At 42.0% G+C, this 12,501-nt stretch overlaps 2 protein-coding genes across 2 annotated transcripts; both read right to left on the minus strand.

Moving 5' to 3' along the window:
• Nucleotides 1-50: 50 nt before the first annotated feature.
• LOC132783543 (uncharacterized) lies at nucleotides 51-2,090 on the minus strand. Its single transcript, XM_060788770.1, has one exon. It carries the CDS (start codon nucleotides 1,875-1,877, stop codon nucleotides 51-53), a length of 1,827 nt encoding a protein of 608 aa, XP_060644753.1. The 5' UTR covers nucleotides 1,878-2,090.
• Nucleotides 2,091-4,239: 2,149 nt separating this feature from the next.
• On the minus strand, nucleotides 4,240-11,946 carry LOC132783537 (glycogen phosphorylase). The gene is made up of 4 exons (XM_060788764.1): nucleotides 11,446-11,946; nucleotides 6,355-6,883; nucleotides 4,684-6,290; nucleotides 4,240-4,617 (listed from the first exon to the last, which is right to left on the minus strand). The coding sequence occupies exons 1-4, from the start codon at nucleotides 11,686-11,688 to the stop codon at nucleotides 4,468-4,470; spliced, it is 2,529 nt and encodes an 842-aa protein (XP_060644747.1). The 5' UTR covers nucleotides 11,689-11,946; the 3' UTR covers nucleotides 4,240-4,467.
• Between the last annotated feature and the right edge of the window lie 555 nt (nucleotides 11,947-12,501).

Raw genomic sequence — 12,501 nt, forward strand, 5'->3', positions numbered from 1 at the left:
CTGATGAAATTCTAAATGTACTAAATGTGTCACACAATCTCCAATCTTGACTATTCCATCATGGCAACCTGTGTCCAGCCGCTGGGATATGTTGGCAGCGTATCGAACTTGGCAATGGTGCCGCCTTTGCAGCGGCCGAAGCGATTGGCAAACTCCTTGGCTTTGGCTTCCTTGGCTTTCTGCTCCTCCTCTTCGAGCATCTGCTGAAACCTGGCCGTCTCCGATGGCCTACAGCGACGCCTTTGGGAGTCTTCGGTGGCCTCGCTCATTGTGCTAAGCACACGCAGCTTGGTAAGCGCCGGCCACGAAGGTTGTGCCATGGTTGCCGCCTGATTGGCACTTTCTGAACTTTTCCTGGGATAAGCTGAGGTTGCTGTCGATGCCATGGATGTGGCACCTCCTGATGTTCTCTTGGCTACAGGTGTTCTCCTCATTGCAGTTGATTCCTTGCTGCTGCTGCTGTAGGGAGTCTCGCTCTTGCTTACCGTATCCTTGACAAACCTGACCTTGCCTTGGCTTTTGCTCGGACTTTTCTTCGCCTGCAGTGCGGAACACTTGTAAATGCGCACCAATTTCATTGGCTTTTCTACATTACTGGTGGTATTGACGCCTTTGTCTGTGGTGGCAATGAAGTCCTTGGTTTGCAGATTCTCGGTGTCCGTGGCTTCACTGACTGTCTCACAAGAATCGGTTTGTTGGAGTTTTTCGCAGCTTGACATGTTCGTATAATTATTCTTTTCCGTTTCCAGTTCGGCAAGGCTGCGTTGCGCCGTCTCATACCAGTCATCGAGCAGGCTGCTTTGCTCACTGGGCTGTGGAAGATGCTCCTCTAACATCTCTGGTTGATGCCTAGTGCCCGCTGCACAACGCACTGTCTTACCCGGAATAGTGTCCTGGCTGGAGTGCAGTTGATGATGATGCGGACACATAATACTGTCATCCGACTTGAAGTTTGGAGCACAGTTGACACCGCAAAAATGTTGACAGTATTCGCTAGGACACCACATCGTTGTGCCACTGTCCCGCTTCGTCTCCTTTACCTCCTTTGGCACTTCAATCGCAGAAGGAGCAGCAGCAGTAGCTCGCTTTTTACGTGGTCGAAGACGGTAACGTTCAGGGGCAGGCGTCGACTGTGGCGGAGGCGTTGGCGGCATGATGACCAGCGGCTGCACAGGCATCACTTTCACTGTGCGCTTAACTCTACCCTTGGACGGCGTCGTCTTCAGCTGTTGCCACATATTAAGCTGCTTTAGAGGATTCATAAAACTCGGTGGATTTGCTGGCAACTCTGGCATCAGGTACGGGTCGAGATCGAGCTGCTGCGTCTGCTGCTCGGCCTGCAGTGCCATGTAGTTGTCCAGTCGAAACATTGTCTGACGCACAAGATCCGTCAGTGCTTGCAGTTCGTTATTGCCAGTGGGCTGTGGCGATCTTTGTTCCAATGGGAAAGTCGGTTCTCTGGTGTCACTTTCCATTCTGGTAGCTGCGGCATCGCCAACCTGCTCGTTGGCACCCGGGCTTCTCTCGAGAGCATCGATCGCGGACCTCAGTGCTGTGATGAGTTCGCTGGGCGATGAATTGTTGTCACCGGATAACTGTTGTACCTCGTAACCGCCATAGCCAGAGCTCAGACTCGGCGTAGTTAGATTGTAAATAAGATTTGATCCCTGCATATGCTCATGCATTTGCTCGAATTTACTGTCATTGTGTAGATAACCTAATAAGTTATCAATGGGCATCATTGCTCCTTGTAGCGTTCTCTTGTCATTCGCCTCAATGTCAACACAAAGCTGTTGCATGCAACGTATTCTTGTTGGCAATGTGGCGTCTTCTTGCTGCTGCGTTTTCTGCAAAAACCTTGACGTGAACTGTTCCATTACTCGCGAAACTTTGGTGATTCAATAAGAGTTTGTACTCCTGATCCATTCGTTTCGTCTGCCCACAAGCTAGCGAAAATTTTAGTTTTTGAGATTTTCTAAAGTTAACAAAAATTTTGAAATGATATTCATGGCCGTGATGATAAGTTTGCCAGCTTTTCAAAAACGGAATATTTGCAATTGAAATACAATTTTTTTAATTTTAAATTAGAATTTGTATATGAAATGCAGCTTCAGACTACTTACTACCATATGATTCTATCTGATTAAAACTCTCTAGATATACCTAAATCAGCATGTAATTTGATATTTTTAAATGTAATTAGTAATAAAAAGAAATAAAGACAAAACAAGACTTTTAATAAAGGAAAGATATAACAAAATGATGTAGAAAACTGAACAAATTAAAAAATACCTAAATATTTCTCCTAGGTAAGTATTAATATTACAATAGATTTGTATTAAATGAAAATGATCAAGGTGATCATAAATCAGCAGCAAGTAATAATACAGAAAGTCGATTGCACCACGTGCTCCCGCCTTGAGAGGATCTCGATATTCTTAAATTTTGCGGGGTAAATCCACTTGCTGCTCTGTAATGCTCTCCTGGTATTGCAGCCGTTCGGTTGTGGTTGCTGTAGACAATTTTAGTTCTAGCGAATGGGTAAAAAGTGTAAAATAATCGAGTGAAATACCAGGAGAACATAAATCAGCAACAAGCAATAATACAGAAAGTCAATTGCACAATCTGCTCCCGGCTTGAGAGAATCTCAGTGTTCAAAATACAGCGGGGTTAATCCACCTGCCTGTTCTTTTATGTTCGCCTGGTATTTCAGCTGCACCTCTTGGCTTTTAACTACGAATTACACCCAAATTTTTTTGAATTTTCTTCTTATCTACCAGGCTAACAGAAGTGATCAGTAGGTAGCTGCAGACAAAATCACTTCGCAACGTTTTCAATTTTGACCAATCACATTAAAGCTCTTATACTCTCGCTCTTAGGATCCACAAAGAAGAACTCGAGCTTTGGAAATTTGACCAATGGCAGCAAAGCATATTTGACTCCGTTTATTGATAAATTTACGTTCTACTCTATTAGGTTGGCCTGGTAGTTCAGCTGCTCCAAGTGGCTTTTTACAGAGGGTCTTGCCTCCGAATCTGAATCCGTCACGAAAACTGCCATATCATCAAGTGAAATACCTGCGAATATAAATCAGCAGCAAGCACTTGCGTCCCGCACCTACATTCATTCCCTTAACAACGGAGCAAGCTATGGATCGTAGGAGCTGCCGACTAATCTCTGATGCAGCTCACATCACTCAGCACACATCACTCAGCTTCAGGAGACAGTGCACTCAACAATGCAGCTCACTCGCTCGACGGCTCTGCCTAAGTACTAAGTTTAGGCAACGAAGCTGCTTGATGGCAGAAGGAGGTGAAGTGGGGTGGACAGTTCATAGTCATGAGAACATGTGTGCTAAGGGGGAGCAGGAGGGGGTAAAATGAGGCCAAGTATTCTAAGATTGGGAAGATGACTTTGCATTTTTCTATGGCTGACACCACTCCCCTATAGAGGTTTTGTGACACACTTTCTTCAATGTGGTCATTTTTCATATGAAATATCGGTAATCAACATCTTACTGGTTTGCTTGATTACCCGCTACCTATTAGGGGTATTATACTTACTGTCAACAAAACCGATTGGCATACTAAAAAGGACGAATATCCTTCGAACACCCAAGGACTTTTTTGTATAGAGAAAATAGCGTATATTACGGTCTTATCCTGTCTGATCCTTCCGTGCTCTGTGTCAATCGACGCCTATTGGTGAGGTCTGTTATTCTGCCAAAGGATATTCAAATCGTCCTTGTGGCTCTCGAGTTATCCTGTAATTTGTAATTTCCTCGCTTTGCTCATGAATTTTGACAATCAAAAAAAATGTAGCATAGCCCAAAGGCACAATATTTAAAAGCAAAAATTAGAAAATTCTGACTTGATATAAATAAGATAAATATGTATATTAAATGTGTGGCAAATCTTTTCAAGCTTGACTTGTGGATGAATTGTTTAAATAAATCGATTTTTCTAGACTCGTAACAGTTGAACGTTTGTATTTATTTAGGTTTTTTATAACACGCATATCATCATAATCATATCTAACAAAGCTTTGCACTAAGTTGTAATTACTTTCGTTAATAATTTATTTAAAATGTTTTTTGTTTTATATATTAATTTGTTGTTTTTGTTTACTTTGAAAGTGTTCCTGAGGTCACGATGGCAATATAGTACTAGTAGGTACCGTGTTTTTGTAGTCGCTGCTTTGTTTGCTAAGTTGATTCCATCAATGATTGAAGATTAGCAATTGGATTTGTTTAAATTTTATTAAATAAAATATGTAGTATTTAACAATGAGCCCGATCGATCGATGTTCACATCTTAGCGCTAGCTTAAACTCTCTCTTTTTATATAGTTTTTAGTTGTTAGTTGTTGCATTTTGGCTCCTAACATTGGACTTTAACAAAAGTAAAGCACACACGAATAATAAAATATAATATCAAAAAAGAAGTTATCCTTGTTGTTGTTAATTGATTTATTGCTGATCCTCGGGTGCGGGCAGCTTCTCCCAGGTAGGTTCCACGCCCCAGATCTCGCGTGCATACTCGGCAATGGTGCGATCCGATGAGAACTTGCCGCTCGATGCAATGTTGTTGATGGACATCTCCAGCCACTTGGCTTGGTTCTATAAAATAGTTATATAATTCGATTAGAGATCGATCTACATGGAGAGTAGTCTGAGGTAACGTACCTGGTAGGTCTTGGAGACCAGATCCTGCGCCTTGATGTACGCATCGTAATCAGCCAGCAAGTAGTAGTGATCGTATTTGAGAAGGATGTCAGCAATGTTCTTGAACTCGTTGGGATTGCCGGGGCTGAAGAAACCGCCCTGGATCTGATCGATCACCTGCTTGACCTCGGGATTGGCGTTGTAGTAGTCGTAGGCATTGTAGCCCTTCTTCTTGAGGGCTTCCACCTCGTCGACGGTCATGCCGAAGATGAAAATGTTATCCAAGCCCATCTCCTCGGCCATTTCCACATTAGCGCCGTCCAGGGTGCCAATGGTGAGGGCACCGTTCAGCTGGAACTTCATGTTGCCAGTGCCTGAAGCCTCGGTACCGGCTGTGGAGATCTGCTCGGACAGATCGGCGGCGGGCATAATCTTCTCGGCCAGCGTAACGCGGTAGTTCTCGAGGAAGATGACCTTCAGTTTGTCACCAACAATGGGATCGTTGTTGACCACATTGCCGACGGCACAGATCAGCTTAATAATCTGCTTGGCCACATAGTAGCCAGGAGCAGCCTTGCCACCGATCATGATGGTGCGTGGCGTGAAGTTGGCTGTGGGATCCTTCTTGATGCGGTTGTACAGTGTGATGATGTGCAGGCAGTTCAGAAGCTGGCGCTTGTACTCATGGATACGCTTCACTTGGATGTCGAACATGGAGGCGGGGTTCACCTTAACGCCATAGTCCTTCTCCAGAATGGCGGCCAATTTCAATTTGTTCTCCTGCTTGACGCGAGCCACATTGCGCTGGAAGTTGGGGTCCTTCGCCCACTTCTTCAAGGCAACCAGCTGATCCAAATGCACGGGCCACTCGTCACCGATCTTTTCGGCGATCAAATCGGAAAGTCCGGGATTGCAGAGCAACAACCAACGACGTGGGGTAATGCCGTTAGTCTTGTTCTGGAACTTCTTGGGATCCATTTCGTAGAAGTCATGGAACAGAGAATCCTTGAGGATCTGCGAGTGAATGGCGGCGACACCGTTGACGGCATGAGAACCGACAATCGACAAATGGGCCATGTTGATGCGCTTCTCGCCATCCTCCTCGACCAGCGACATGCGACGCATGCGATCCAGATCCTCGGGGAACTTCTTCTTCACATTCTCCATGTGCAGGAAATTAATGTGATAGATGATCTGCAAATGGCGGGGCAGAATCGACTCCAGCATGGAGACGGGCCAACGCTCCAGAGCCTCAGGCAGCACAGTGTGATTGGTGTAGGCGCAAGCGCGCACTGTAATGTCCCAGGCTTTCTCCCACTCCAGGTGCTCCTCGTCGACGAGGATGCGCATCAACTCGGGGATGGCCAACGAGGGATGCGTATCGTTCAGCTGGATAGCGACCTTGTCGGGGAAGTGATCGAAGGTGTTGCGGACGGCTTCGCGAGAGCCAAACTTGGAGGCCTTGTAGCGACGAATGATATCCTGAAGGGTGGCAGCGCACATGAAGTACTCCTGCTTGAGACGCAGTTCCTTGCCCTCGAAGAAGTTGTCGTTGGGATATAGCACACGCGAGATGTTCTCGGCCAAGTTGCGGTCGAGCACGGCCTGAATGTAGTCACCATCGTTGACTGCAAGCAACAAAGCAATTGGATTAGTTAAGGATTAAGGATGGATATCCCATAAATGACTTACAGAACTTCAGGTTAAAGTCGATGGGCGACTTGGCGGACCACAGACGCAGCGTGTTCACATGGTTGTTAGCGTAACCGGGAATGGGATTATCGTAGGGCATGGCATAGACCTTCTGGGTGTCCACCCACTTCTTGCCTTCGGGTGTATCAATCACACGACCGTAAAAGTTGATGGGCAACATGAATTCGGGACGTGCCTTCTCCCATGGGTTGCCATAGCGCAACCAATCATCGGGCTCCTCCACCTGCTCGCCATTCTTGATCTTCTGGGCGAAGATGCCGTACTCATAACGGATGCCATAACCATAAGCGGCCAGACCCAGAGTGGCCATCGAGTCGAGGAAACAGGCGGCCAAGCGACCGAGACCTCCGTTGCCCAGACCAGCGTCCTCCTCCATCTCCTCAAGGTTCTCAATGTCCAGACCCAGCTGGTACATGGCCTCCTCGCACTCGCTCTGGATGCCCAAGTTGATCATGGTGTTGGTCAACGATCTGCCCATGTAGTACTCCAGCGACAGATAGTAGACGCGCTGCAAAATGAATTGGAGAAATTATATATTAAATTAAATTGGTACATACGGGGATAAATATGAAGTTAACCTTATCAAGTAGTAGAGTTTAACTATAACTTTGTCAAGTAACATTCTTTAAGATACCATGCAAGATAAAACTATGATTCTGCTAAGTAAAGACTTAAGGATACCCTGTAAGAATTTATATTATATTTAAATTATAACTCGTCAAACTTATAAGTAAATTATATTTGCCCCATATTATGTGCTTAAGCTTTTTAAATAATCCTTATCAGCAGGTTTTCTGTATTTATGAGCTAGACTTGACTTGGAGATACCCTATAATAAGATTCAACAAAGTTAAAATGATTTTACAAATAAGAATTGATTTCAAATAATAATTTTTAAAAAAATATGTATAGAACTCCACAGTATTTAGTTCAATTTTTTAAGAAAAAAATTCCCTATAAGACAAACATTATCCATATTGAAAATATTGTAATTAGATGGATGACATAGGAAACTTTTGCTTTGCATATATATGTGTACTGGAAAAAACAATATTATTTCATCATATCAACTACTAAATAGTCACAAATATATTCTCGACCTGTAAATACTCTGTAAACAGCACATGGCATTAAGTAATGTAATTGAAGGTTCACCCAACTTATAGATTTTTAGTTTGCTCTAATGAGGCAGCTGCTCATTGTAAAGACAGCTGTACAGCCGCTGATTGGAAGTGTGATTAGGTGGCCCATTTACCCAGTTAGGGAGGAATACTCTACATATGTTTAGCCAGTGATTTTTTGTTTAGAAGGTCACCTAGCTCAAATTATATAGTCATAAGCGTCGTCTTATCAATCGGTTGCTAATTTGAGGATCATAACTATAAATAGTTTGGATGGCTATTACATTGACCGGTTCGATGCGGTTCGATTACGATCACGATTGATTAGCTGAACTGATAGATAGAGGCATAATGCATAAGGCATGAGGGGCATTACTTTGTTCCGATTGCACTTGATTGCACATGCTACGAAGACATGTTTCTATGCACTGGGACTATCTATGGAATGAATGCACATAGTTAGTTGAATCATTATCTGATTGCATCTCTGGTCAGTGCTAATGTGATCTTGAGTTGCGTGTTTTGTTTTGACGACAGCAGCATCGACATCGACATCATCATCATCATAATCATCATCGTTGACTGTCGCCAGCAAATAATATAGTTCTATGCGCCACTTGATAACCATATCAACTATGCACTCATCAGTCCCTTTTTGAATCGGGTTCAAAGGGTTCACATGCCGCTAGGTAATGCTAAAACTAATTAGTGTAACGTAAAGCACAAACATGGTTTGTTTCCTGTTTGTTTCCATTAACAAAGAACACTTACAATATAGAATATACAACTATGGTAGATAGATATTTTTATGGAGGAGATTAGGCAAGTAATTCCCTAATATCGATAGCGTTCTGGCCATAACAAATTATTAATCAGGCCCACAGAGTGCAAAGAGAGAGCAGTAGGGTGCGAGAGAGAGAGAGAAAGAGAGAGCTGAACATATGTTTCTTTCTGCTGCGGTCGCGAAAACTATGATAACAAAATGCCGTTTTGTTTGCACTTCTGTAATCGAACCTAGACCTATATAAGTATTAACGGGCATATGCCCGAGTTATATTATTATTTATTGCCCATATAAGGCGAGAACGCTAGCTAATTGAGTTTCCAACAGCTGCTCAAATGAATAAACCCTCAAATGTCGCTTATAACTATTAACATGCGAATTTCACAAAAAGAGTTCGTTTAATGAAAATACATTTTATGTGCATATGAATAAAGTAAATGATATGATGCAAACACTCATATAAGCACAGAAATACTGACAGCTATTCTTAGTGCTCGAAATTAAATTTAATATACATTGATTTGTAAAACTAATAGTTTTTTAATAAATTTAGTTTGTGTAATTATCTTTATTGACACCTTGACTCGCTGATAAATGACAATTTAATCAAATTCTGATCTATAAGTAAGCACTTGCTACTTTTTTCGGCTGGCATAAAGTTCGATTACCCCAATTGACCTGCCATCAATTGGTTGAAGAACGCGTAGAGTTCATCAATTGAAAGAAGTAGTGGAATAAAACCATTGAAGAATCACATTCAATTAGTTTTAAGTGTAACTAGTTTCAACTTGTCGCAGTCAACGCAGCTGTTGCCCTTAGCATAAGTATCTGTTACTGCTGTGACGTATCTGTGAGATACAATGCATCAAAGCACTGGCTCGTTGCGTGCTCTAATTGCATGTAAGGGCCTAATGAAAGTGTAACATCAAAACATCAGCGAACAAACGAATGAACCCTATGGAAATTTTCATTATTGTCGTTATTTTTATGGAACCAAAATAAATACGCAACGGCGCACACACAGATACAAATACAAATATGTACATATAGACACACATAAACAACTACATGAGAAACTAGCACACCAGTCGAAAAGCGAAAGAAATACGGAAAAAAATAAAATAAATGAAAATTTTCCTGCTGGCGACGATGGCGCCGAACGTCGAGCGACTCTCGCTTTTGTTAATAACCTTTGATTGACCTTGAAAATATGTATCTACAGTGTATGTTTTGTCCGCCAATCCAACACTATGTTAGGCCTTATATTATGTACAATATATCTTGTCTATATCTATTCATTCTTGTCTTGCTCTCTCACTCATATTTCTGCTATTGTTGTAGCGCTGCAGTTTAATATATTTAAATTGACAAATATTTATGACTCTATATATGTAGTCAATCGAGTATTTAACAGCTGGTTGCTGGTCACCCCCAAAAAAAACTATTTGCTATGCAAATGTATCTCAAAGATATGTATGGAAAATTGAAAGTGATTGAACAACAGACAGACGCACAGCAACTTTTACCCACTGACATTCAGGCAAGGACAAATTTCCAAGCCCCCCAGCAACCCCTTTTGCTCACTCTCTTTCTCTGTCTTTTTCTCGCTCTCTTCATTTTGACAGCTGAAATTCGCACGCCTGCAGCACGTGATTGATTGTTTCTGTGTATGTGTGTGTGTGTGTGTGTGTACTTAGTTAGACTTGTCTCGTCGGCGGCTGAAGCTTTCGTTTGACTCGTTTTAAAGTCAGCTGAGAGGCCTAGTTGTAGTTGTACTTGCAAGTCACCTATTTTAGTCTATCCGACTAGCAAATTCGCTATAAGACACATTTGTAATAACATATATTAATAAATATATGCTTCAACAATTTGCTGTTTGTTGAAATTCTTTAAAATTTACAACACTCATGAATCATAAAAAATTAATTAATTGTTAGTCAGAGCAATTAAAATGATTTAAGCAATTTAACTTAAAAAAACATCTGTAAATTCGTTGTTCAACAAAATTTTATTGTGGAGTAAATAAAATAAAACAAAAAACTAATTTTTTTATAATAATTAGAAAGATTTTCCAGACGAGTTTAAGTATAGTATTTATAAAGAAATTAAATGTATAGGAATGGAAAAATTTGATTTTAAGTTCTTAGTTTTTTCTATGATGCTTCTTTGTAATTTGACGTCTTGCTTAAGCTTTTATTTTTAATAAAATTGCTATTATATTTCGAAAAATACAAGTTTCATATTTTTGAAATATTTTGTTTCCTAGCATTTTAAACTTTTTCGTGTTTTAAAGTGACAGGGCATAGAAATTTCTATAAAGCTAATGTAGAACTCATATTTTAGGTGACTTTAAAACTGCGTGTTCGATGTGTGCCTGTGTGCGTGTGAGACAGCTGCTGATTGCCCACATAAGCTATTAATATATTGTTGTTTTTTTTTCTCTTTATGCTATGTAGCTAGTAACTGATAGAGAAGGGAGAAGAGCGGGTTAGTGGGGGTCTAGTCAGCTGGTCTGGCAATATAGCATTGGGGCCACCGGCTTTTCAGCACGATGTCTATCTATAGTATAGATGCGATATAGTACTATAGAGTAGAAGAGTATTTTCAATTTCGAGTAGTGAAAGTAGTTGAAGCGTTCGATCGCCTTCACACGTTTTTGGCACTCGTCCCACTGCACTTCAGCCGAAAATTGAATGCAGGCAATTAGGTAAAGGCAAAGCCAAAATGACAAAAAGAGAATAAAAGAAGAAACGGCAACAACAAAATGTGCAAGCAAAATAAAAATGGGCAAATGATAATGAATGTTGTGCAGCAGCAAACGGGGCGAGCGACGAAAACAAAAATGCAAAAATAAAAGAGAAGTTAATGAAAAATACGAAATAAAATGAAAACCAAAAGTTTCTTCTTGGCCAATGCAAGAATTGAGAGAGAGAACGCAAAGAATTCGTATTGAAAGTGCAACGCGCAATAAGAATGTCGTAATACCCAAAAAAAAAGAAATCAAATCAAAACCTGCTGCTGCTGCCTTTTTTTTTTGGACACCACAGAAAATAATTCGGTCAAAGGCGCAACAAAAGTTGGGTTAGGTTTTTTTCCTCTTCACCTCCATGGAAAATGCCAGCAGAAATAATCAATAAAGGGGATGGGGGAAAGTGGCTCGCTCACCTTGGGATCCTTCTCATAGTAGTGCTGCTGTGTGCGAATCCAGCGACCGACCATGTTGTCCTTGACGGTGTTGGCCAGAGCAAAGTAGTAATCACGCAGCGTGGACACATTGCGATCCTTGACCAGAGTGTAATGCAAGTGGCGATTGAAGTTCTTCTTCACCTCGGTTACGTTGCCCACCTCAGCGATGCCGCGCACCGAAATCTGCTTCCTGCGATCCGCGTCCGATTGTGGCTTCGACATTTTGCCTTTGACTCTCTGCTGCTAACTGAGCTAGATGCTACACTGGTGCTATATGTCACTAGGTTCTGCTTCTACTTCTGCCGCTGCTTCTGCTGCTGCTAATGCTGCGTGGGTGCGTATAGTCCCCTCTCTCTGTCACTCTCACACACACAGAACGTAAAGACGTGAACTTGTGAACGCGACGAACAGCGAAATAAGTAAACGATGCGCGACCAAAAACCACAGACAACCGTTCGCTGCTAAATCCGGAGCACTTCTCAGGCGGCGTGCACTTTTCGCATGCGTTATTAGTCACGAGAGCTTTCGCTGCTCTCTCGCTGCAGCACTGTTGGGTATACTGACTGCGCACAACGCCCAAGCCACAGCTACAGGTCACAGCTGAAAGAATGAACGTATATTAGTGATATATATATTCTTAGCGTGCAGGGTATTTTACCGTCACTACAAACACTTCAGCTGGTCACTCTCGGTTTTCTCATGCAAAGCTTTCTCTCGCTCTCTCTCGATGGCGCTCTAGTAAACAACTCTACGTTTTTTGTCTTATCAGCGCGTCAAATTCTCCGTTGTCAGCGTCATTTTGCAATTTTAGGCTTTGTACAAAAAGTTTTTATGTTAATGTTAAATGCATTGAATGCAATGCTTCCATTGCGCTCTTTACACACCTCTCGCTCTCTCATACTCACGTATCGTTCTCGCGCGCGCACTGTGTCCCAGTCACCTTGTACGAAGGTCATACATGCGTATTGTTTATTATTTTTTGTCGTCTCATGCTTTTTGTTTTTCTTTGCGATTGCCCATGTTGGACGCCCTCTA

Source organism: Drosophila nasuta, chromosome 2L, assembly GCF_023558535.2.
Source record: "Drosophila nasuta strain 15112-1781.00 chromosome 2L, ASM2355853v1, whole genome shotgun sequence".
Taxonomy (NCBI): Eukaryota; Metazoa; Arthropoda; class Insecta; order Diptera; family Drosophilidae; genus Drosophila; species Drosophila nasuta.